At 45.0% G+C, this 27818-nt stretch overlaps 1 protein-coding gene across 3 annotated transcripts in view; it reads left to right on the forward strand.

Moving 5' to 3' along the window:
* DENND2B (DENN domain containing 2B) overlaps positions 1–27818 on the forward strand; it is a 1017138-nt gene that overhangs the window by 533166 nt on the left and 456154 nt on the right. For all 3 annotated transcript variants that reach the window (XM_086955999.1, XM_086955998.1, XM_086956000.1), the window contains one exon: positions 26546–27754. In XM_086955999.1, coding sequence (XP_086812125.1) covers positions 26546–27754 — 1209 coding nt within the window. The remainder of the gene's footprint in view (positions 1–26545; positions 27755–27818) is intronic.

Consider the following 27818-nt stretch of genomic DNA (forward strand, 5'->3'; position numbering starts at 1 on the left):
CGGTGCAGATGGTGGCCTGGGTGAGTGCGGTTCTGGGAGCATCACAGGGCTGACGAATTGTGACCCTGCGATGCGTGAATGCCCTACTGCCTCCCCTCTCCCATTACCTCATAGCTGCCGGTGGCGTCTTGCGGGTGAAGTGCTTCCCCTGGGCCGCTTCACTGCACCTGACATTCCAGGCCCTTTCAGTGTCCCTTATTAGTGAAAAAGTTCAGAGTCCTGGGGAGCGTAGAATGGGCTTGCCGGTATACCTCTCTGGACTTCTGAGTTACCTGTGAGTTTGGGGAATTTACTATTCTCACCACTGGAGACTGCTGTGGGTAAGGGGATGGCACCCTGGAAGCTGGAGGCGACACCGAGCTGGAGTCTGTGTTACCTGAGTGGTGTTCATTAGATGAAGGTTGCCTTCACAGTGGGGAATGCTCTGATTAATGGGCCACGCTTTCTCCCCCTCCACCACCTAGAATCTATGCTACATTAGAGCTCACCGACCATGGAAGCTAGAGCCAACGGTGATGCGAGTGGGTCCTGCTAGGGTGCCACAGACCCTGGACTAAGAGTGTGACTACTGTGGAGGTCTCCCACTAAAGAGGGTCACCGAAAGGGAAGGGCCTCAGAAGCACTGAGGCGGCTAACATTAGTGGCAAGAGGCCGTCCCCAGCCACGTGATCAGAATAGGAGCTGATAGCCAGAGATGAAGGGGGCTCCAGCAGGGACCTCACGCCTGGCCACTGTTCCAACTGACACCTCCTGGACAGACCATGGAACCCTCCGACCCGGTTTGATTGATGTCTGAGATTGCCAACATTGGTGGTAAGAGGCTATCGCTACAGGTGTGGACCATGCAGGTTGGGCGCCCTGTGGTGGGGACCCAATTTGAGTACCTGAGTGGTTGTTGGTCCGTGCTCTGGGGCAGTTCTAGGGGCCCTGGCAGCGCAATGGTGACTCCTCTGACAAGTATTGTCAATACGCGAGGTTTGTGATATTTGGCGACCCAGGGAGATTCTAGATAGGACGCAGTATAGTTAGCTGACTTTCTGATGCGGTGAACTCCTTGTCCCCCCCAACCTGGGTGTGGGAAGATACTTATTGAAGTGTAGGACACTTGTGCCTACCATGGGAAGATTAAGGGCCAAACCGTAGGGGCTGCGCTCACTGCTACCAGATTCTCAACAAGACGTGTCTGACCTGGAAGCTCCACTAGCCCCCTATCCACCCAACTTGCACAGCATTCTGGACAAGATTTTAGGGGCCATAGAAGATTCGAAGTCTACTCTCCAACATGATATAGGAAAGGTGTCAGTTAAACTACGCCTGCTCCGCGTGAACCATCAAAAGATGGCTAACAGGGTGAAGCATACGGAGACTTCCACTGCGGACCTGCAACCCTTGCATCAAGTCATGAAAACCCAACTTAATCACCTGTCAGTACGGGTGCAATGACTGGAACACAGGGTGGAAGATGCAGATGGACTCAGTAGGCGCAACAACATGTGAATCATTGGCCTCCCCAAAGGAACAGAGGGGCTGGATATGTTGGCTTACAACCTTGGCTGAAAACAACTGTGGCCCCGGCCCAACTCATGCACTTCTTTGCCCTGGAACAGGTACACAAGTGCCTGTCCGACAGACAGCCCCAGGCCACCCACCCTGACCTATGCTCGCCATGTTGCTACAGTATAAAAACCCAGATGTGCTGTTGCAACGAGCACAGGGTGCATGCCCTGAGTTGGAAATGGTCAGGTCACATTGTTCCCGGACTTCACCGCAACGGTACAGACCAAGTATGCCTCCTTTTCGGAAGTGAACCGATCGCTCTGGATGGAAGGGACTCCGTAGGCTCTTATATTTCTAGCACGGCTAAAGATACTGTTAGATGGCCACTTTCACTTCTGCCAGAGCCCTGATGGGCTTGGTTGGAGGTGTACAGGGCTGGGACAGAAAAAGTTTACGCTGATACAGAAGGGGCATGCAGGTGAGACCATCACTAAAGTCCACCCAGACTTAGTCTAAAATGGGCAGAGTGGCGGCGCTGTAGGCTGCAGCATTGCTAACTGAAACTGGGACCTCAGATAGGGAGAACAACAGCAGCTCTGATCACCAGGAGTATGCCAATGACTCCAACTCGCTTCACATTGAGAAAGATGGGCTCCCAGTGCTGACCCCCCAAACCACAGAAGACGTTATTTGAGCAGGTCCACTTCTCTTACCCGACACAATGGGCCCACCATATGGGATGTGTCTTTGCTAGCTGGGTTGATGTGGCTGTGGGAGCCTGAACTGATTGACTGCCTTTGTCGTCCCCCTCTTTCTTTCCGCTTTGGAAGTTCAGTAGCGAGAATGCTGTGTGATACTGCTTTCTTTGATCTACATAGTTTGGGTGGCTGGCAGTTGCTGGGCTGCTCATAGGATCAGGAGTTGTGGTGTTTGCTTTCTTAGTTGTTGTCTTTTTCTGTCACTGGAGTGCACCTATAATATGGAGGGACTGCTGGGCTGGTGGAGATGGTTTTGTAATCGCCTTTGCCAGTTTGCTGCGTAACAGCTTATATGGCTAACACACTACACACCTAAAAATTATTGATGTTGAACATACGTGGCCTGGGCACGGTCACTAAAAAGCACAAAATCTTGACTTACCTTAAAAGACGGGGGTGCATGTTGCCTTGCTTCAAGAAATGCACCTCACTCTTGTGGAAGATGATCGCCTTCGACGGACGTGATGGGGACAACTTCACACTACTACATAGTCAGCATTTGCAAGGGGAGCCTTGATATGGCTGTGGGCGTGGGTTCCCTTTGAAGCTATTACAATTGACATTGATAAAAAGGGCTGCTATGTCGTAGTAGAGGGGCGACCCCGTGGCCAACCTGTGGTCCTGGGTAGTGTCTACGTGCCATGCCAAGATCAGGTCTTGTTCTTTCAAACTTTGTCAGCTCGACTAGCTCACTTGACAGGGGGGCCGTACATCATTGGTGGCAACTTTAACAATGTCCTTGATACAGATACAGCTATAGACAGTTCCACTCCCCTGCTCCAGGGGACCATAGCTCATAGAGTAGCTGCTGGCCTAAATGCTCCGACCACCCACTGGGGCATAGAGGACCCTTGGCACAACCAACCGAAGGGACTATTCCTTCTGTTCGGGCCTGCACCAAGTTCATAGTAGAATTTATCGTTTTGTGTGCACTAAGTCACTTAGCAGCTTCATAACACACACTGAATATCTGGGCCGCACCTTATTGGACCACAGTCCTCTCTTTTTGATCTTGCTCCCCATAGATGAATGCCCTCTCATACCAACATGGCAACTCCATTCGGCATCCCTGGAAGACATCCATTTTGGAGATTCTCTAGCTGATCGGCTTATGGATTATTTTGCCTCCTACTCGGAGACAACAACGAGTCGCTGCACAGAGTAAGAGGCCTTTAAAGCAGTAGTGAGGAGACATTGCCTACGCCACTCAGTGGGCATTTGTCATGACTTAGAATAGGATCTCGGGAAACTGGAGGTCCAACTCCATGTGCGATATAGTGAAGAAGGTGTGAGCCCTAGTGCATTCTTGCGGTTACTGGAGGCACGATAATCGTATAATGTGGCTGTGGAACAGCTTAGATGGGAAATATCCATTACTAGGCAGTCATTACAATGACCTACCTTTACAACGCAACTATTACAACGCAACTGCCTTTACATCGCATGCCATTACTATGCATGCCATTAGAACGCATTTCACTACAATGCATGCCAATACAATGCATGCCATTGCAACGCATTATAAGGTAAGTTATGGAGTTTTTTTAGTATTAGGGTGGGTATGGGTTTTGGGGTACATGGGAATAGTAATTTTTACCCCTACACTATCCAACACTTTCCCTACTGTTGCACTCACTGGAGTGGGAATAGTAATTTTTACCCCTACACTATCCAACACTTGCCCTACTGTTGCCCTAAAAGTATTATGCTTTGTAATGGTATGCGTTGTAATGGTATGCGTTGTAAGGAATGCGTTGTAATGGTAGTTTTAAAAAAAGCGTTGTCATGGCATGCGTTGTAAAATCATGCAATGTAAAGGTAGTTGCTATGTAAGGACTGCGTTGTAAAAGCATGCGTTGTAATTGCATGCGTTGTAATGTCATATGTTCGCTTAGATGCCATGACTATAAAAACGATGTGAATAAGGCCCATGAAGAGGAATGGAAATCCGGGAGACTCCTCGTCTGGTTGATCCGACCAGAGAGCAGATGGGCACTGAGCCTAACCAAGGGCAGTTGCTGGCGAAACTATTATGCCAAGCAATATGAACACCCTGTTCGGGTATCCCGATGTCCTCTACCCTTGCCTGCTGGAGAAGGGGGCTGGGCCGCACTGGGATGGCGACTACTTATGGCCCGAGCTCCCATTGGTGAGCCTACCCTATGGTGAGCCTATGCATTTCTTTACTGCAGGGCAATTGGATTAATGGACAGAGGAGGGTCTTGGCCCTGGGCGACTCCTTCCAGATGAATGCCCTTGTCCCGTTCGGAGAGCTGGTGGAATAGACTGGTCTACCACTGGGTGAATTTCTTAATTACGAAGCACTGGTTCATACCTTATGAGACCTGTGGGCACTGCGGAAGTGGAGCCACCCACTCACGCGGTCCTCTGGCTCCTCTTGACGCTGGCAGTTGGCACCCACCTGGTCACATGGTTTTACAGGGCACTGAATGGACTAATGTTGAAACCACTAGATGCCCTCTGGGCCCGCTGGACAAATTGCACTGAGTAGGGACATGTCCAATGCTGACTGGAAGAGGGTACTTGCTTATCCACAGAAGGTTTCTCGCAACTCACGCATTAAAAATATCCAATACAACTACACCCATATGACTTTTGTTACCCCCCACAGGATTAGGATGGTATAGGGTGGGGCCCTAGGAGGTGTCCTAGCTGTGCGGCACTGGACTCAGATTTTGACCACATGACCTCGGGATGCCCCGGACTCATGGGGTTCTGAGGCGCGGTTGTAGCGAGACTCAATGGGATCACTTGATAATACACCTCCGTTTGCCTCCTGGGCCTCTTCTACAGTCCGGCGCCCAAGAAGATGTGGATTAGATTTTGAGCCTTGATTTTGGCCTTGGCCAGACAGTGAGTAGCCATGGCTTGGAAGTCGCCCAGAGGCCCTTGCCTGGAAACCCGGGTGAATTGTGTCACACTTTGGGCTCAGGCCGAGCAGAGAGCACTGCAAAGAGAGGAGGCACAGGGGTTGGCCTCCGACCTATCGCGCCCCTCTGGACTGAGGTGGTTTATGAATGAGAGTTCCCTGGGTCGGATGATAAACCTGTGGAGGACAGTGCTGAGGGGGTTGACTAAGGAGTTTTGAGCCAGTCGCAGCAGGGAGGCTGATCCTGCAGGAGATAAATGCACAAAAACACCGGGGCTGTAGGTGGGACATGTTCGGGAATCGGTGGAGACATATGTGAGGTGCGATGCAACCACTCTCACAGGGGCTGCCAGGTCTGTAGGTCCTCTACCCCCACCAACCCCCACCGCCCGACATTTCCCCCTCCCCTGAGGCCGTGATCATCCTTCCTTCCCTTTTTTTCCCTCCTTCCCTTTTTTTCCCTCCTATCCTTTCCTCCTCAGATATTGCTTGCACACACCAACAGGAGACTCAGATACGTGGACACGGTTCTAAGTTACAGGTAATATGGAATGTTTTCATGTTATTGTTTCTGTATCGTATGGTTCTCCTGCATATGTGCCCGCACCCCTACTCCCTTTGAGTAGCGAGTACTACCAAAAGACTGGTGAGCCCTCAATTATGCTGTTGTCAATCTGTATGCTAGGAAGAGACATTTACAGCTGACGCCACTAAGCCACCTACCACTGTATTGATTTCTAACATCAAATGTGCTGTGAAGCTGTAGTAATAAACAAACGTGTTAAAAAAACAGGTGACATTCATGTTATAATCAATGTAGGTACAAATTTAGCTTTATGCAACTTAAGCAAGGGTTTTATTTTTGGTGTAATTGCCATTAGAGGAGGGTGTTGCAAAGATTACGGAGAACAGTTTAACTTTGAGCTTATTGCAAAAAGACGTATGACTGGCCCTAATCTCCAGAGAGACCCCGTGATATTTAAAAGATAACATAACACCCCATTTCGTGTGATCTAGATAAGAAGGTCATACGTTTGCCATATACTATTGTTTTCGTTGTGTATACATAAATCATTTTCAAGCTTATATTTACTCAAGGCTTTCAGGAAGTGTTGAAGACCTTTGGCAGTCCGATCCATACGAATGGTTTTGTTAGTGTAATGTAAATAATAAAAGGCATTACGATCAAGTTTGGGAGGGACTGAACATTTATTACTAGTAACGTCATCCCAAGTCTGCTGTATAAAGGTTAAAGAGGAGGAGAAGGAAAACACACATCGGTCTTAAACCAATATTCAAGGAACTCTTCTTGGTTCACAAATTACCACCCCCTAATTATTATCGCCACCCGAGTGCCTGTGGCGTAATTGAAAAGCCCTAAGAAGAGGAATGAGGCAATCCCATGTTTTCAAGCATACTATTCATTAATATAGGCCAAAAGCCCATTGTTTAAAAATGTTCCTAAAGCCTGTCTATTCTAGTGGCATGGCAATATGTTAATTTCTTTTACCTATTTCTTTAGTAGTAGTAGTCATTTAGGGCCCGATGTAGGTAGCCCTTTACCGATCCGAAACGGCCGAAAATACCGATTTTCGGCCGTTTCCGATCGGTAAAGGGCTACCGAGATGTAGGGGCACATTTTCGGTAATTTTACCGAATCGGTATCATTACCGAATCGGTAAATTTACCGATTCGGTAATATGTACCGAATCGGTAAAATAATTACCGATTCGGTAATATTTACCGATTCGGTAAAATTACCGAAAATGCTATGTAGGTAGGCAATGTACCTTCTGCACATGGCTTACAGAATCGGTATTTTACCATGGAATACAAATCCATGGTAAAATACCGATTCCGGTGTGCATGCACATGTGTGCATGCACACCTATGTCATGTGACAGGCAGACCTGCCCTTAGGGCAGGTCTGCCTGCCACATGGCACCTGTGCCTGTTTTGGGGGTGCCAGAGGGTGTCAAAGTGACACCCCCTGCACCCTTGTGAATTCTTTAATTACCGATTCGGTAAATACCGAATCGGTAATGCCTAATCATTCCTATGGGCTTCAAAGCCCATAGGAATGAATGGGCATTACCGATTCGGTATTTACCGAATCGGTAATTAAAGAATTGCTAAGGATTCGGTAACGAATCCAGATGTTGGGACCTACATACCATTTACCGATTTTGAAATACCGAATCGGTAGGATTCGGTATTTCAAAATCGGTAAATGGAATTTACCTACATCGGGCCCTTAGTGTAAAGCTTCCCATATAAGCTATTACATAATAGTATGAGTGTTCGGATCTAGAAACTATATCTCCCAAAACTGGGGTCACGCCTCAGTTCATCAGTTGCGAGACCTTTTGGTCCAGGGGCTTACTAGATTCAATCATTGCAACTACTTTGTTATAGTGAATGTCGATGGCCACGTTTATTAGTGTATTCTTAAAATGTGACTGTAGTATCCTGTTTGTTCCTATTCCCTGTATGTCTGAGCTGGTGTTTGGAACACAGAGAGTGGACTGCTGAGAGTGAAGATGTGATAGAATGTTGGTTTATGGTCGGCCGTGGAAGTTAGGAGATGGGGATAGTCGATGGAAGGATGGAACCCTGGCAGGACCTACCTGTTGTTGTTGTAGCCTAAGGGCCAACATGCAGTAAGGAGATTACTTCTTACCTGAATAACTCCAGACTCTTGTATGAAGACCCTGCTTTCCAACCTCATCAGTGGCTAGTGCACCAACACCTGTTGGCACAAAGGGTCATGATTACAAGTGGTTCAGTAAAGGTCGAATCTGCCGAATTTTAGTGGGGAGAAAGGGCCTCTAAATAGGAGGACTTGCAGATGTTGGTGCTGAAAGCACCAAAACCCCTGCATTGGCCCATTATTAGGGGCAAACTTGTACGTTTTGTTCTATATCACATTATGTGAATTCTGAACCTCACTGTATTAATTTCACTGGGTGCAATATATAGCAGCAAATCCTCTGGGGTACACATAATCAACACTCTCTTGCAGATTGTTGACAAATACTAGATGCTGTGTGATTGCTCAACTGTTACATTCTGTATTCTCAGTATTGGTCCAGTTCTACCCAGTTTAGATATGATTTGCCAACACCTTTCTGTAGCATTCGTTTTTGATACTTCAGGGACTATTAACAAAGTCTTGCAAACAGAGTGTTTTTTAACTTCCTGTAATCTTCACTTGTTTCTCTCTTTTTATGGTCTAGCTTAACAGTGCAGCTATTGCCAGCCATTTATATGGGATTCACCAGGAGAAGGACTTTGGCTCCACCCACATGTTGGGAGCCAGGTGTATATGTTTTTGATAAGACCGAAGTGTGTGCTTCCACAAAAAATTGCTTGCCCTCCAACAGCTGTGATCATTTTGTTCATTTATCCAGCTACCCGAGATTAAATTTACAGGTGCACTCTCATGATTTTGTAATGCTATTAAAGTGTGTGTCTTGGATAACTAGATAATTTTTGATGTTCTCGGCCAGCAGCACAGATGGGAGGAGGACACTCATTAACCTCCAAGAATTTGTAGGTCTGGCTTGACAGTGCAACTATCACCTGACCTTTTAACCAACACCAATATTTATTCTTCAGTTTATTGCTTCCACACAAGTATATATCCATTGCAAAGCTATCTACTTGTAATGCTCCACATTACCCTGCAACAATCATTTAAAGCCTGACCTATTGTCGTTGCCATTGTTTGTTTTTTTGGCATGTGATTGACCTGTTGTGTATCGATTTAGATTCCGTATGAATTTCCCGATTCATGCCCTTATATAGGTATATTTCACATTACCCTTTATATAGGCATAGAAATCCAGTCCTTATTTAGGCATAGTCCATGCTACCCAAATACAGGCATGGCTACTTCCATCCGTACATCTATGTCACAACGAGTTCTTGGAAAACCAGACTCTTAAGCTGTTAGGGACTTCCCCTTGCCTGGATATTGATTTCTCCAAGAACTCATTTATTATGCATGAACATCTATTCCTTGGGGGTTCATTCATGACGTTCATATGCCCGACTTTTACGTCAATATCGGCATTCCTAAACACCTTCAAGGTATAAATATACCTTCACTTGCTATGGCAAAGCACAGTGTGGTTCGGTGCAGTTCGACTACCTACTTGCACGACGCAGCTCGCCACAGCAAGTCCTAAAGGAAGTCATCTCCCAAGCTGACGCACTGACTAGACGCTTTCATCCTCCTGCCGAGAATCCAGCTCCAGTGTTTCTGACTCCCCTTGCGAGGTGTTGGGAAATTGAGTCCCGGGAAGGAGATACCAACCTCTCTCATTCTAAGGTATGGAGCTGATTAGAACCTAGAGAAACCTTTGGCAGTTCTTGGCAAAACTAAACCTATGCTAAAGCAGCACCTATTTCTTCCCTCGTACTTGACCTAGGTTAGGTACACTGGGTAGGATTATTTTAGAAGCACCAGTTGAGTAGTTTAGCCTGTGTTATTTATGTATGTATTTTTATATATACCATAGCAACAGACAATGCTATTACAGTATTATTTTATATTACTGTTTACGCTGTACAGATTATACTTCGCATTCTATTTAACGATTGTAGCAGTTCATATCTCTTGCATGAGAAAGAAGACTATTCAATTAACCACTTTTTATTGAAACGCCTGTCTCTCTATTTCTATGCAACTCTGTAGAAACGAAGCATGCATGATTGACTGAGTGAAATAGTTATCTATTGTTTCCTTGACTCTGAAGATATTGTTCCAACTAGAAGGGAAACAAAGTTGTCATGTTTATACGGTTGTCAGAGACAAATCCCTTCTTGTTTATTCGAGAAAGTTTCTAGTGACCTCTGAGTTAGCTGGCACACACAATTAAGTTTAATGTACTTGATAGAAACATACTGACTTCAGTCCTATGTCAATTCTATAGTGTATGCTATTCCAATGCGCAGGGCCTATTAGGGATATAGGAACTACACTACAGACCCTATTGATGTCACTGGTAAGTTTGAGAGCGTTGTCAGTCTCCAATTTTCTAAATGTTTTCATTTTTCTCCATTCATTATTAACTCCTTAACTGCGGCCCAAATTCCGTCGCGGTTGGGGAGTTCTGAAGAGTGGGTGGGGCCGTGTTACCCAACAGACCTGCGCAGCACTAGCCAGGTAGTGCTCACGATGGCCGTTGGCCGACGCACGCAGGGAAGGGGTTAAACCACCCATTCTGGATAATCTGCATTTATAATTTATTTTTCAATTCCATGGTTGCAACTAGCTATAGACCTGTCATCATTTCTGGCTATACTTCGTGCCCCCGTATTTAACACAGAACATTGCTGGTCCATCTTGTCTGGATGTTTCCATGTTGTAATTTTTTACACATTGTTTTTTTCATATCACAATTACTATCAATTAAGCTCAAATATTTTGTTTATTTCCTAAAGGTATGTGCATAGACATGACAGTTACATGTGGCTTAGATCGCTTTATATTCTGTTGTAAATCATTAAATCTACAAATAGGTGGGCCCACGTTAGTGAAATTAAACTGTAGTTCATTCCGGCTTCTTGAAAAACCAAATAGGGAGTAAAGTTAATGGACAAATCATATAGTTTCCAACCATTTAAAATGTTTAACTTTAACTTAACCAATTTGTGAGACACATATATTCTGGGCTTCTTCTATCTGGTTCGCTACAGTTGGTTGGGCAATGTCCCGATTGTATCTTGTAATTAACACCAAACACCACTGTAGGAACTCAGTCATCAAATTCAAGGAAGGTCAAGTATTTTGTGGCCAGGAACATATTTTCCCGCCACACCCCTATTGTGTCTAAGAGTATGTTTAGTTGTTCATCACTTGATGCTCCTTAATGGTGGGAAATAAAGATTAAATACTAAAACTGAAATCCTATTTGATTCACATGATTCTGTGTATGCAGTACCTGTATATTGGTACTGGCAGAATCTAATAATTGTTAGTTTAATTTTTATGTTTTTTAAAATTTACAGACTGCCTCGTGTTCATCCATGTGATTATATTCCCTTTGTAAAAGAAATGTCTGGTATCTTTCAGGGGAGGTGGTTTTAATAGATACAACTCGCGAAGACGTATAACATTGTAGTCAATTCATTCCTGTGAATTGTATTGTTCTAAATATTTGAGGGTCATTCCTTCGGCCAAACAGTTTGTGGGGCTAGAGTTCCTAACAAGCAGGCCCTCTCATTATTTAACTAATGGTTATCACTGTAACACTAGGCACCTCACATTGGTGTTTCCCAATACAATGGTTATTATCTCCATCTGTACTGCTGTGTAACTTTGCGAAGAATTAAGACCTGTATTTGTCAGAATAGTTCTGACTGCTTTCAAGAAGCCCTACCGCAAAAACATTCTGGCAGGAGGAAATCGAGATACGATTGTTTAATAGGCCTGCTAATTTTTATTCCACATTACTCTATAGTAGTCTGTCTGTTAATGATTTCCTAATCACATCATGTAAACCGTATATATCCTTTTGTTATTTAAATCATAAAGAGGGAGCCAGCATGTATTAATTCTATCGACAACAGATCTCCAGACCTCTAAGAGGACGTTGATGATATTTGGTAACAGATTCAGTATGTTTTGCCTATTAAATATATCATGCCTGGCCCTTGATTTAATGTGCAGAGTGAAAATTAATACTGACTCCTCTGTGACCTCCTCTGGTCCGTGGGATACTTTAAAGGTAAAATAACAATGGTCCTTAAAGGGTGGATTCAAACCTAAAGCCTGCAGTCTGTTCCTGCGTGTTCATCATTTCTTGTTACAGTTGTTGAGTGACATGTTTTGCAATGGCAACTCAAGCTGCTATGAAACTGTCGTAATTTCCCAACATTCCACAAGTGTATGAGTGTATTTGGCTACGCCACTTGCCCAGCCCGAGGTTCGGGTATTTGATGTTTTTATTCTGCTGTATGGTACAAGTGCAGGGGTTACCCCCACACAATCCTTGCTCATAGAGAAGAGATACCTACCCCATCCCCTGATATATTGCCCATGGCTGAGGGGAAGAATGACAAATTAACAGACTGGGGCAGCTAACACCTCCCATGTGTCTCTTTGACATTGTAAACAGGGTGCTTGGTTGGGAGGCTGCCTCTGTCCTCAGTGTCCCCCAAATGTTTGGCCACAGAAGATGAGGGATGCAGACAGCTGCCCACACACTCTGTTCATAACTGTGGACATCACAAAGCAAGCTCAGCTCTAAATTGCTGTTGTTCCCTGTGGCGTGAAACATTCGTCTGCATGCACTCGAATTGTTTAAAAAAAAACATACTCCTCACTCCTTGGCACCGGAGGAGAGTTTGAAAACCTTAATTGCCCCCTGTAATTGTGCAAGCTACTGGGTTTAAAAGTCAAGAAACACACACCCTTTTATTTTAGGTCAAGCCTACTTGACAGCGGATGTGCTGTCTATTGGTTTGCTTTCCTGTCACTTTCATTTGCCTGCTTCTTATTCATGTCCCAGCTTGTCAATCTTCTGTTTGTTGCTTCCTTGGAGCATATTCTCTTTACCATCTCTTGATTGGTTGGCATCTCTGCTTCCACTGCTTGACTCTCAAGGACTATTTTTTTCTTTGTTTAAGCACTCGATGTGAGTGCATGTGTTTTCACGTTTTTCCCCCTCTTACTTCTCTCTTCCTGCACTCTGTGATGGTCTCTACTGGTTGCATGCTTCCCTCCACCCTCCTCCGCATTGCACTTCCCTGTGTGCTCACACCGTTGTTACTCCCCCCTCGACCCGTGCCCTCCGTATAATTTTCACCTGTGCCTGCTCCCATCTTCCCTGTGTTGCTTCTGAATGTCCTGTTCCCTTCCTCTGCCGCCTTGCTTCAACATCTGCCTGCCCTCCTCTGTGTTGTTCCCACCCTTGTTGCTCCCTCTTCCCTGCACTCTTAAACAAGCATTTGCAATGCAATAGGTCTCGCATTATTAAAGTTTGAGCTATTGGCATTGCTAAATAACGCAACACCAACAGCTCAAACTTTAATAATGCGAGACCTATTGCATTGCAAATGCTTGCTCCATCATGTGGCCTACATTAATATCCATAAACAATGAATATATTCAACTATATGAAGCATTCCAGAACACTTGTAATTTAAAGGTTTCTCCATCTAAAAGTGCCCATTTAAAGGTAGCATTTTCTTTTTCTTTTTTGCTGGGATGAAGAAGCCATTTTAATTCTTTCTTCTAAATTGAGAATTACAAGAAATTAGGCTATAGAAGGCAATAGCTTCAGAAAGTAGTTTGGGAAGGTCTCTAAGGCAGCAGGGAACCGAAGGGCCGGGTCGTGCCAGCTAAAAGTCAAATCATTTTCTGCTCTGTGGATCAAGAACACATGATTGTAACATGTTCTACCTTTAGCTTGTGTTTTGCTTTCTTCAATGTCTTTGATCATCTCTAATCTCCTTGTATAGTCTAGGTGCATTATGTGACTCCATCAGTTTGCTACAACTGTGCATTTTCATTCACTGTGCCGGTTTCTTTGATTAATGTCCCTTACACAGTGACAGAATGTTAAGGGGGTATGAATAGGCTTTGTAGATTGTTTGGCTTCCTGACAGTCATACCGTTGAGCGGTTTAAAATTGCTCACAAGATGCCTTATTGTAGTCTGATTGTAAGGATGTGAAGGCTATTTGTTTGTGACTAAGCTTGGCCATGTTCAAAGCACAAAGCTGTTTCCTTGAAGTTGTGGGTCCCAAGTCAGTAATGAGGCAGAGATTGTAGGGCGCTACGTCAGAGAATGGGACTTCACGGTCTTACATGACTAAGGTGATATTCCTGCCATGACTCTCCCCATAAATTAAATCTGGTCTATATAATATATGGAATAAGGTGCCCCCTCCTGTGTATTATTGGGATGCTTTAAGTCATAGATGACTTCCTTGACTATGTAGAGATATCAGGCTGCTTATTGTCGCCCGCCTTCTTTTGTCCCCCACTTTCTCCATATAGATTTTAAACGTATCTTGTCAATTGACCATATTTGATGTGTGGCTCGTTTTGCCAAGGACTTTTCAGCCAACAGCAAGTTATGTGCTGGGAATTCTGAACTCATATTTTCAGTCTCAAACGCCAGACTATATATGTGAGATTGTAGTGTCCTACAGGCTAAAAAGGACTGGTTGAGGGTGTCACACATGATACAAGAATAAGCACTAATGACCTAAAATACAGTTGTTTGTTTTCCCCCCATAATTTTATTTCTCTTCTGCTCATCCCCTGTGAGGCAATTGACTGTTTCTTAGATGCACTGGCACAGTTATGCTGCTTCCTGCAGGCTGTGGAGTTCCTTCCTGAAGGCTACTTAAGAGAGCGTGCATTTCGGAGATAATGAGGGAAGTTGGAGCGTGGGTCCTCATGGCCTGACTCTGTGCCTAGAAAATAGCAACAGTCTGTGTTGAAGCTGCTGCAAGCTTGCATGCCATGTTTGGCGCGTTGAGGCAACCAGGGGTGTGATGATAGAATGTGTGCATAAAGACCCTCATGATATACATAGGCTTGAGGTCGGCGTTCCCACTGTCAATACCCGCAAATGTTCCACTGTGCCTATTGGGGTCCATGTTCTGATCACCCAACTGTTATGGGAGCATAGGTGCCTCGTTGTCCCATGCTGGTCTTTCCGATATCATGTTTTTGAAATGTACATGTCTTTGGTGCTAATAGACACATGTTTATAACTGCGTACCAGATGTGTTTCGGTGCGAACATGGTCTCAGTATCTCTGTATAATTGTTGCACTATGCGTTGTCAATGTTCGTTTTCATTTGCCATGAGAACATAGATGCCTCGCTGTCCCATGAGGGTATCTGACAACATTATTTTGAGAAAAAAATGTTTTTGAGAAAAATATATATGCATGTGTTGTTGGTTGATACATGTGTACAATTGTTTATGATGCATCTCGGTTTGCACTGAGTCTCCGAATGCCATTATAATTGTCGTAACATGCTCGCGTTCACTATGTGGGAGCTTCCTAAAAATCCTATCACGTTAACTACATCCTCCAGCATCCTTTGGGGCCGCATCATTAGTCACGCCCACTATCCTCCTGACAGGGCGGTTTTAAATTAAGCGTCTCAGCGCGCCGCCCCATTGCTAGACCCCGCTGTCGAACACGCAGGAGTGATTCATTTTCCAAGTAAGTGCTGCGCGCTGATGAAAGCGCTTTCCGTTTCCTTCCCGATTTGTGTCCAACTCGAGTCTGTCTCTAATACGAGCTTATACTTACCCCCGTGACAGGTCCCAGCAGAAGCAATTAACCGCTCTCTGGCGTGGACGTCTCTGCAGGTAGGCTTTTGTCCCCTCAGATCCGTGACTGTATTCAGTACATTTGTACATATGTCGCACAATGAAATATAACTCTGGGCATGTTGCTTTCTATGGTTTCCCCCAGCCATTAAGACAGACGCCGCATAATGTGAGCCGTCGCCTACCTTGTCCGTGCGCCGCACTGCGGGCACCACACCCCCAGGCTTATCCCTGGGTGAAGCACAGGTAGGACTTGGTTAACATCTAATACCATGGCTTGATTTCGCCATTTGCATCATTCCTCATTCCTGGTGTGCAACCGCGCTAAGCCTACCCTTTCACTTATTGTTTCAGAAATTGTGCCCTGTTGAGAGTTACCGACTACACGGCCTTTCTTTTGCCACTGTGCAGGTAACCATTTTTCCTTGCCCCTTGGAGTCAGATGATCCTTAAAACAGTCCTACGATAGATACAATTGACACCCACTCTATATGTTTCTTACAGAATCACGACCCCCAGTCCCTGTCCTGAAGAGAACCTGTAATCAAGCCGGTTCGAAACGCGTCGACACTTCCACCCTGTGGCAAACACCAGGGGTGCCCCTAGGATAGAACTTTTCCAAACATTTTGGATCCTAGTCGAGCAACCCGGTTATAAACATTGAACCACAGGATTGGTTGACAGGCAGGCTCTTTATTCCACCACCTCCGCCTGTCCCATGGTCCCATAGTCCGATGGACTGGTCACATATTTGCTTTAAATCCTGAAGTTTTTGCACTGTATAGTATCACAATTCACATTGGTCACTGAATTTTGTATTGTTTTGGTGTGTCTTGCCTAACTGTGTTGTTTGATTCATGTTTGTTAATGCTGTAAATTTGTAAAAATTGTACATTTGTAGATACTGTTTCCATGAAACCACTGTCATAACAGTTGTTTTGTTTGTGCTCGTGTCCCTAAATCTTTAAAAACTTGAGTTAAAAAAGAAAAAGAAATTTGCTTTGGGATTCTTGCCCGTTGTTCACGTGGTATATATTGACTACGTGGCATTAAGTTGTTTTGCTAAACCTTCCTGTCCAGCCACCTTGTTCTGTTTTTCCTGTTGTTGAGATCCAGGCTGGGCAGACGTTGGATCCAATACCTTCACTGTTCTACAGTATGTTTGGGATGCAGCACAAGAGCTTCCCTCGTGCTGTTTGAATTCCACTGTGTTACTTTAGGGTGATGTCCCCACAGTAACTTATTACACTGGGATAGTTTTGTCATTTTCTTGGCTCAGTTACTGATCTCAGAACGCACGTATTATAAAAAAAAATAAAGTAAGGAAGCAGGTGCTCTAAATATAAAATATACTTAAAAAAATAAGCATAGATCCTCAGTAAGGGGTTTTACCCAGGAGCATATAGAACATCTCTAGTAGAGGGAATATCTGTTACAGCATCAGGATCCAGGGAACTAGCAGAGGCATCATACTGAAGAACAGCAGCATTTACATTTCTCTGCCCACACAGTCAGGCAACCCTTTGAAAGGGTTTGGTATAATCGCGGCACCAGCTCTTTACTTATAACATCAAAAGTAAAGTGCGGGTGCCGCGATTATACCAAAAGTCAAGAAAAAAACACGAGGGCGGAAATCGAAACTAGTGGTGCGCGGAGGAGCGGGAGGTGCGAGGGAGCCTGTCGTCTGTGCCCACGCTTTACGTATAACATTATAAGTAAAGCGCGGGTGCCGCGATTAACCAAAAGTAAAGGAATAGAAAAAAAAATCTATTTCTTTACTTTTGGTACAATCGCGGCACCCGATCTTTACTTTTAATGTTAAAAGTAAAGTGCGGGTGCCGCAATTATACAAAAAGTAAAGAAATAGATGTTTTTTCTATTGCTTTACTTTTGGTATAATCGCGGCACCCGCGCTTTACTTATAACATCAAAAGAAAAGCGCGGGTGCCCCGATTATACCAAAAATCAAGAAAAGAAATACAAGGGCGAAAATCGAACTAGTGGTACGCGCGCACCACAGAGGAGCGGGGAGGGCGAGGGAGCCTGACGTCTGTGTCCGCGCACTGATGCACGTCCTAGACACAGACGGGAATGGGCGGAGCAAAGGCGGGAATTGTGCCAGCCTTTGCTCAATCGTGTGCCATTCTTCTTTTTTTTAAAAGCGCGAGAGCCAATGAGAGACAGGGAAAGCAAACCCACTCGCACGAGCGTGTGGGTAGCTTTCTAAAGCCTGTACAAGAGGTTAGGCGCTGCACTTGCAGTGCTGCGCACGGCAACGCAGGCGCGAGACCTAAAAAACAATCAAAACCACTTATATGCATTTTCTTTTCTTTTTAGTTACTGATCCATCTCTAAAAATAAATAAAACGGGCTAAGTGATTTTGTAGGCAGGCACCTATGGTGCTCGTGATTTTAAATCTCTCTTAAAGTTCACGAACATCAGGAAAGATTAGGAAAAAACCTTCAGCCATTGGCAAGGCATCAAAGCAATACATAGCTGCAATTTTGTCAGAAATGTCAACTCTGTTGGGACACTTATTTGCACCTTTCTTGATGTTTGCAGAAATGGAGACAGATAAGCATGCCACTGCCTTCTAGGGCAAGATGAGGGCGCAGGAGTCGATGAACAACTACTACCTCATTAAAAGTGCTGGAAATATACATATGTACTGCGGGAGCTAATAAATAGCGGGTCAGGTTAAGATGAAACAAATGGGATGTGAGGAAGACCGATCTCATGAGTAGAGGTAACGACTCAATAGTCATTATCTTTGACAAACTCCCCACCAAGGACGTTGGCAGCAAGAAAAAATATGTCAGCACAACAGCTCTGGTTGAGTTTACTTCATCTCAAGTAGCATGCATAATAAGATAGCTTTATGGGCTAAAGCATTTGCTGCAGCAATCGTTGTACAACCAGAATGTCTCGGGGTAGAATACTCGGGCAGCTTACACTATTATTACAGAGATATGTGTACAATATCTGGTCACAGGTTTGACTCTGCGTAAAATAGCTCAGAGGAGTAATGTGCCTGCTGCAGAGCACAGTAAGTAATGTGGAAATCAAAATGTTGTATTTTATGTACGTTACCTGAGTGAGGTAATACTTTTGTTGAAGAGAGCCTAGGGCAGTCCACAGGTTACAGGCTAGTGATATAGGCCTATACGGTATGTACTTCAAGGCATATTTTTGAAACCGTGTACTTTGGTATTGATCTTTTGTCCTGGGTAGAAAACAATTGTTAGCAAGTACTGTCTAACTAGATTTTTGTTTTTTTACCCAATTTTATTTCTCTCTAATAACAGTACAGGCAGTTACATGACTTAATTTCAGAACACATTGACATACAGCGTCTCCGTTACATTACAAGTGAGAACCATGCAATTACGACAATATTAGTAGGAGTTCCAGGTTCCGCCTGTTTAACTGGCAATAACATAATAAAATTTAAAAAAACTTTCAAACCAACAATACCATGCGGTGATGACAGCTCCTCAGTCGGTAATAACCAATTGTAGCAAAAACATAGTACAACCTTTCCATTGCAAATCAAGGGGGCCCCCAAAGATTGCGATAAGACAATCTAGGCAACTAGGCATGTCTTGTAAAGACAAGATTGCACCTGCAGAGCAATTACTGGGGTTCGTAGCATAGGCACAATAAGCATATATGCAGCGGAAAACACTCCCACAGAGCAGCCGGTATGGAGGCGCAGATCCCTGGAGCAGGTGTAGAGGCTAGGAGGAAACCCCAAATGTCTCAAGTGTGCCAGGAGCACTCCACAGTGGGCGAAACCGTAGTGAGACTAGCCAGCCAGATCCTCGCTATATGTATGTACAGCCCCCAGTAGGGTTTCCCAGTCCGCTGCAATAGGATATTTGCGCATCCCACGTTCCTCCTCTCGCCTGAGCATCACCACCTCTGCACGCCCCCATTTAAGCATCACTCTACACTAGAGTAGTAGTCCTGGCAGTGCCTGTGCTTTCCAGTGCATAGCATCGAGCCTACGGGTGATCAGTAGTGCTAAATCAATGAATCTGGTTGTTGCCTTTGCAGCCTTAGAGTGTTTAAAAAGACCCAGCAGAGCACCCTCCAGTGACCACACATCCGAGCGACCAGTCACCACCTCCAGTGCTCCAGACACCCCTCCCCATAGTGTCACTGCCTCATGGCAGTTTCAGAACATGTGCAGCATATCCGCACTCAGCTGTGGGCATCTGGGGCTCTTATAGGAGGATCCAAATATGTGGTGTAAGCCGGCCGGAGTAAGATAGGCCCTACAGAGTATACTCTGCTGAATATATTGGAACTTTGCATTCTGCGACACTTTTCTAGGATAGTCTAACACCTTCCCTCGCTCCTTCTGTGTTAACCCTCTGCCCACGTCTGCCTCTGAGCATCTCCGAATAGCAGCTAGGGGATCCTGTGTGGTGAATGCAAGGCAGGGCACAAGTCCCAAAAAAGAAGTGGGGGACTAGCTAATTAATCCGTATGAAGGTGGCATCACCGCGCGTGACATCACAGGAAGTGGCATCACAAGAAGTGACATCACATCTTAAGACCTCACATATATGTTTAGCAGGTCTATCATGAGTACATTTGAGGACATTTCGAGTATACTTGCAAACCCTCCTGATTTAGGCAAAAGATTCACACTTTTGTAAGCCTCACATAAACCAATGTTACCTTTTGTCAGCGTAAAGCTTCCTCTACCCATGGTGCTTTAAAAGACAAAATTGTGCTACTTAAATTATTACAACGCCTCAGGGGTAGTAAACGCTATATAAATGCTATTTATGTTGTGCAAATACTGGGATAGATTAACACATCTGATATTCTTACAGTGCATGCATATCTCCTAAACAGGGAACTGAACAAAGTGAAAAGCTGCCTCAAGTATGTGTTAGGTGCTAACAAGATGTAAGCCTTTGTTTCCCCTCTGCTGAATTTGCTTCTAGGTGTGAAGCTCCTGGCTGCTGCCAGCCAGGCCCAGCAGGAGTATGGGCCCAGCAGGAGTCAGAAATAAGAGAGCCTCGTCCCCACCTGCACCACGTTGTTGTGACCGAAAGCAGATAACAACGTGCAGGCGCTGGTGAAAGTGTCCCGGTGTTCAGCATCTTTTTCAGTGGGGCCCAACTTCTTGGCAGGGTGGACGGTGTCCACCCTGTGAAAAAAGTGGGTGGATACCGTCCCCCCGCATGTACCCCCGACTCGTGCCTGAATCAAGAGCTGTGACCAACCATGTAATAAGTTTCCGGCAGCTACCCATTACATATAATGTATGTATCGAAGGTTGTTGGGCAGGTTCAGTGTCTATGATGGGTCTCTACAGTTATGCCTGCAATCCACCATAAGCTAGAAATTGCCCCACCGGCACGTCACACTTTACACACAACTGATCAATGGGCAATAGCAATCGGACACTATCTCGAAACAGTGCCCCTAGGGTGCTCCCTCCTGCGGTCTCCCCCTGCCCTACCCAGCATGTTCTTAAAGGGCTCAAGTGAACTCAGTGGAATTTCAGGGGAGTAACAGGGTATGCACGGCAAGAGTTGCAAACCTCAGCGTAGACTGGTACATACAATCCGAAACAAAGGGTTCACATGTGGCAGGAGTTTAGCATTAGGTGAGAAGGTATGATGGAATGTTTACCTCACCTGGGTAATGTCAGGGAGGCCCGGTTCCTCTGTAAGGCGACCAGCTAGCCAGCGTGTAGGCCACTGCAACTGCACATGTCATACTGTGACTTTATCTGTCACATTCGCCGTCCCTCTACTGCCATAATATGTATGCACACAAACAAAGTCACTCTACATGGAGAGTGCCCAGTTTCACAAATATTTGTGACAATAACTTGAAAATGTGATGTAGGTTCACAATTTCTGCTGGTGACCTGCCTCAACTTTTAGGACTAAAGTGACAATGCGCAAGGCTTGCGCCTCGGCTGCAATCTACATCGGTTTGAAAGACGATAAAAACGTATCTTTTCTAACCTTGTGTGTGGTTGTTTAGCGGAGCGCTTGGATGGCCCGAGTAGAAAGCGCTATATAAGCATGCTGTTGTTGTTCTTGCATGTACCTCTACATTGTTATTCTGGGTAAGAAGTTTCGAATGCAGGGCTCCACGAAGTAAATAAATTTAGGTCGACACGTAATTGTTTTGTTTAAAACTATAAGAATAGCTGTGCCTAGTGGTAAGGTTTATGCCAGGATGACTAATAACTGTGATGAGTGGGGGGAGGGTATGCCACAGATGAACAAATGCCACCCCACCCCACCCCACACAGAACGTGCATGAATACCAGACACTGAATGTAGCACTTGTGAGTCATCTGGCGGTGCTGGATATATTTTGACATACTTAGTTTGCTAGCATGTGTTTGCCAAATCTCTTTGCTATAAATTTTCCTTGTCATGCAGCATAAACAAGCCAAGTCTCCCCGGGCGTCTTACCAGCTTGGTTTAGCGTTGACTTGCGATTCTGATGTCACACAGTAATTCAGTTCAGATGATAGCTTTGGCTCACTGTGCAAAGGCTGGGGCCCCAGAGATGCTCATCCAGCCGAGCTAAGAGGAATGGAAAGGAAAGTGTGGAACTCCGACTTGGACCAGTCCAGAATCACTAAACACAAAAAGAGGACATCATTTTTAGGTCGAGCTGGTGTTAGCAGCGCGAAGCGCTGGATGCAGCGAAAGACCTTAGGTTATCCACTTGCTGGGAATGTTGGACAGGGGATGGGCACGCTCAGGCCCATCAGCGATTTCATCGCGTGTACACGCACGTACAGCCACGCGCTGTGCACATCTCCTGTCCCAGATTCCCAGCAAGTGGATAACACATACACACAGACACGCGCGGGTGCGCGCGCACACACACACAAACACACACCCCAACCTCCCCCCCCCACCACCCCACTCACCTGGCATACGCGGGGTCACAAAAGAACACGTCACTCTCGGCGCCGCTGAGGAACACGACGTAGAGCGCCAGGTAGACCATGCGCAGGTAGGCACAGAGCGCGGCGCAGAGGGCCCAGACGCTGCGCGGCAGCCAGTCCCTGGTGCAGGAGACGCACAGGCCGAGGGAGTTCGGGAAGCAGCGATGGCGGTCATAGTGCGCGGTCCAGACCTGCGCCGGGTCTGCAGGGCCAGAACCGCGTCCAGCACGAACCGCTCGGCGCTGCCGATGCCCAGGTCCGGGTGCAGGAAGAGCACCTTCATGCCCATGGCGCCGCCACCCTGCAGGCTGGCTGACGACTTCTGGGATGCCACGCAACGTGACCCTGACGTCACCTTACACGTCTCTCTACCAAGCGAAAGCATCTGCACAGAAGCCTTAGTTAAACTCTGTAAACAGATCGGCCATCTTGAAAAGAGGATTTTTCGTTAATTGGCCAAACAATGAAATACACCGACAAACTGCCCAGTATTTTGCACAGCAGCTTATCGTGTTTTCATTAAAATTGCCATACGGCAATATATATATATAATACAAGCTCCTGTCATTGGCGACTACTGGATCCAAGAATGGTTACGAATATGTACCTTCACATACCCACACACTCACCTGTCACGCCCTTGCCTTGTCGCTCACGTTGCAAGACTTTTACTTGTTACGCATTAAAATGTAGAGTTGTTTGAGTGGTTATAGGGTGGAGACAGCAAGGGAATGAATGAAGCTGGTGGGCCAATGAGTGCCAGCAATCAGGGGTATGCATTATCAATTCCCCTTTAGAGTGTTTCCTCATATTTGAATCGTTACTGTCTCAGAACTGCAGCTAGAGCGGTACGAAGACTAAAGCAACTGTGCTACATGTGCTCCTGTGTTGTTGTTGGGAAAGCACTTCGATGACCCTCCATGGGTTGGCATTTATTTTACCAAACTGAGGCAGATAATCTGACCATATTAGCTCTCACTCACTGTCCAAAATGGAAAAAATAGCAGGTTAATTATTCCACAAAAGCATTTTGGTGACTTGTCAGGGGTATGAAGCATGCAAACTACATGTGGCTAGATCTGAGCCGTATTAATAGCTTTAATGACTAAATAAACTCACCTAATAAAATGTGTATTTTTTCGTTGATATTTAAGTGCATTCCCACTACCTAGGTTCTTCAAAGAAGTGTTGGTGGGGTCTTCCTTTAGAAATAATACACAACACTTTTGCCCTTCTCTGAAATCACTCAGCCTTGGACCGCATGGTAAATGGTGGTCTGTCTCCTGACACACTAATGTTACAGAATACTTTACTATTCCAACAAGCATTTGAAATGCAATAGGTCTCGCATTAGTGAAAGTTTAAGCTATTGGCATTGTAAATGAGAATGATTTTTATTTATTTGTTTGCAAAACCAACACATAAATTAAAGGCATTGTCATTTTACAGTGCCAATAGCGCAAACTCTCGCAAGTGCGAGACCTATTGCATTGCAAATGCTTGTTTACTGGAGGCACAGGGTTTATGTTAAAAAAACATTTAGCTGTTTCTTCGTTTCCAATTTTTCCTTTATTAGAAAAGATAAGAGATTATAGGATTAAGGCTGAATGAAGTCTTGACCACACGATTCAAAGTTGTGTATCCTGCATTGACGTTTGGTCTTCTCAATGATAACAGGCACAGAACGCGCAGCAAGGAATGGAGTGGCCATACATGGAAGGATGAGCACAGGGCTGTGGCTCTTTAGGGGAGCAGAAATCAAGGTGAAGGACTGACTACATCATGCAACATTACAGGCCTTATTTAGAGCTTGGCTAATATGATAGTTCATCACAAACTTGATGGAAGGCCCGTCCACCTATTACAAGTACTACAAGCACCGGTGTTTGAACAGTTTTCAGAGTGGGAGTTCTGCCATCTAGGTTACATCATTAAAGTCATATGGGTTGTGAAAAATCCAAGCATCTCACAAAGAACAAGCATAGCAAATGTGTTATGGCTTTTCAGCAGGAGAGTTGTAAGGGCGTAGTAGGTAACTGGTGGTGCATTTTGGAACAGTTCAAGGTGAAAAAGTCGGTCCAGAGATCCTGGTGTTGAATATGATATCCCATGGGACTTTGGGACTTCGGAGGAACGTAGCTCAAGGCTCTGGACCTTACAGCCTCGTTTTGGCAAATGGGAGTAGGGGTGTAAGCATATGTTCCTCCCTTCAATCGGTCTGTTTTTTCATTAGGTTCATTCCTTTTTTTTTTTGACACAACACAGTAGTCCAGTTGGGATTTAGTGAAGGAAGATATTTTATTTCCTTTTGTTCATTCTTAAAACCATTTCACTCATTTTTTGAACATGTTTAATGGCAGAATGTTTAAGAAAAGGGGACAGCCGACAGTGTTTCGCCCTGTACGGCAGATTAAGCCTTGGCTTTCTCAAGGCTAGTTTGTAATATTCCGATGTTATACAGTCTATGGGAAGTATGTTACAGTCCAGATTCCTTCCTTGTTGTATAAAAGAATATACACAATTCGAGGTGACGAGGTTTTAGTCAAAGGATAAATCCATCCTCGTTGCAAATATGTTACTGAAGCATATAGTGGTAACGCTCTGACATTTACTAGCAGCATATTTTCCATTGAAATGGCCACAAAATTCCACCTGACAAGCAGTTTTACTGATACAACTAAACAGCGCACAAACTGTAATTCGTTGAAATCAGGTTTCAGCAAAAAGGTATCATTTGCATATCACCAAGTAAAGTGTCTTGATTTATTTTGATCTTATTAAAATTTTTGTTTTATCTCATTTCAGAATTACAATAAGGTGCTACATTTGTGCTTTCCTAACTGTTGATACATTTTGAAATGTGTTGGAAAAAAGCAGACATTCTATAGTCTTTCCTTTCACACTCTATATACCCCAGAAAAATTGTCAGATAGTTAATTTGATAAAGTCCTCTCACTTTGCAGTCTGAGAAAGAAAGGTAAACTGCAACCTCCATGTTAAATTAATAAGCAGCAATTTGTAAAAAGACAAAACATGACACTAGACCGCTGTCTTTGAAGGCACAGAAAATGTGACAAGATAAACACACAATTTTAAGGCATCTGTATTGAACGTTCACCCTTTGAACTGCAGCATGGATATTTTGGGATGTGCTGCAGCACCCTCTGCACTGCTCCTTCTGGTGCCTATGATTACAAGTGCCTTATAGCCTTTGGCACGTTTGACCGACTGCTCTGTCCTCCAAATTCTAATAAAGCTCTATGATCCCTGCAACAACACGTGGTCTTCACAGCAATGAGGAACGGTGGGACAGTCTGTTTGGTGTGGTAACCCCTACCAGCGAGCAGAATGGTATAGTAGTGGGGTACTGTCAAGTATGATAAAAAGCAGATGATTGTGGCCCTTTAGTGGAGAAGACATCATGTTGAAGGATTCACTACATCTTGCTGCATTATGTGCCTTATTTAGAGTTTGGCAAATAGGACACTCCATCACGAACTTGACAAACGTCCCGTCCACCATACTTCAAGTGCCTTGTAGCCTATGGCACGTTTAACAGACTATCCCATCCTCCAAATTCTAACTAAGGCCTTCTGGTTCATGCAACAACGGGTGGTCTTCACAACAATGAGGCAGGGTGGTACAGTCTGCTGGTGTGGTAACTGGGCTACCAGTGAAAAGGATGCTATACTACTGGGGTAGTGGGAAGAATGCTGAAGAGCAGAGGTTTGGGGCAAGGGTAGCAAGGTGGGATAGTGAAGTAATTAGACTTTAGTTCAACACGTGCTAAATAATATTTGTTCTTGTTGATGCCATGAATATAAATGTGACTATAAGCATTTGTCCCTAATAATTGGCCATCAACGATGGAAGAAGTAACCATTTTTTACTTTGGTAAAATTGTAATATGTCGCGAGATTGGTCACAATCATGAGGATGGCATTTTCTTTCAAAGGGGCAGCAGGAAACGTCTACAAACAATAAAGCACTCTTTTAAACAAGCTCCCTACCAGAAGTAAAAGTTGCTATGAAAATAGAATTTTTCTGTTACCTTTTTATGAAATGCCTAAACAAATGAAGCCTTTTATTTTTTCGCTTTTTCAAAAACTGATACTAAAAGACACAGTAATGCTGAATCTATTTTTTTCTGCTTCTAGGTCTCAGTCTGTCTCTCCACCTCCTGTCTTGTGCCCAGAAAGGAGTCCCGCCTACCCCCTCAGTGACAGCGAGGAGATCTGCAGGTCAAGCAGGCTCACCAGAGTGCCTCAGGCACAGGTATTTATCAAAGACTGGAGTCTGAAGGAGACCATCCTGAGGGGTACATCTGCTCTGAACTCAGACTCCGAGTCACAAAGGCACCTCCTGAAAGCGGTCAGCATTGGATGCTTAGATAAAAGGCTATCGGTTTTCAAGGGCGAGAACCAAAAGGAGAATGTTCAAGAGGCATCTGCTGGGGACCCGATTGGCAACTGCCAGCTTGCAAGAAGTACTCTCTCCTTAGGGTCCGCAGCAAACCTTCGGAACCTTTCGCTCAGTCGGAACAGCGTTCGCTCCCAGAATCTTGGGATCCAGCGAAAGATCTCAGAATGGGAGAACAGAAAGGAGTTCCCCCAGAGGATGAGTTTGTGTGTGGAGAAAGGCGACCTGGCAGACAGGTTTGGAAGTGAAGGATGCCCCAGCATACTGCCATCTCCATGCAGTGAAAAGACGTTTGACTTTAGAGGCTACAGGAGAATGAGCAGAACATTTTCGGAGTGCTCCTACCCAGAAACCGAGGAGGAGGAAGGGCTGGACCGTGATCCCTTCCGCAAATATGAAAGGAGACTCAGCAGGAATGACCCCAACTCTTTTCACAGAGGGCACTCGAGAAGCGAGCCCTCCGCAGTGCTCAACAGAATTCAGAAAATTGAGCAGGTTCTGAAGGAGAACCCAAGCAGAGCTATCCCGCAGTTACCCAGCAACTGCTACAGTGTTGACCTTGGGAGGAAAAAATCCTTAACCTCAGGGACTCTTGAAGATGTGAATGAGGTTGCTAACAAAGGGGCCTCTGACAGTTTAGCAAGTAGACCTGGAACCCCAACTGGGACCCCAAATGACAAAACTGCTAGGTCTAAACAAATTCTCACCCCAAATTCAAGCAGCCCAGCACTGATTTCAGAGAGCCCAACGAACACTGCCGTAAATCCTGTACCAAAGCCCAAACGTACTTTTGAATATGAAGCTGAGAAGAACCACAAAGGCTCACCCAGCAATGGCTTAACTTCTACACGCACAAGTGTCTCACCTCCACCACCTCTTCCATTGACTCCTGCTCCACCAGTCACAAGGAGACAGAAGAAGGATGCACACAGAAAGCAGCAAACGAGGTAACACTGTCAAACTTTCTAACTTTTAATTCAGTCTGATTTCAGATATACTCAGTATAAACTG

This window comes from Lissotriton vulgaris, chromosome 2_1, assembly GCF_964263255.1.
Source record: "Lissotriton vulgaris chromosome 2_1, aLisVul1.2, whole genome shotgun sequence".
NCBI classification, from domain to species: domain Eukaryota; kingdom Metazoa; phylum Chordata; class Amphibia; order Caudata; family Salamandridae; genus Lissotriton; species Lissotriton vulgaris.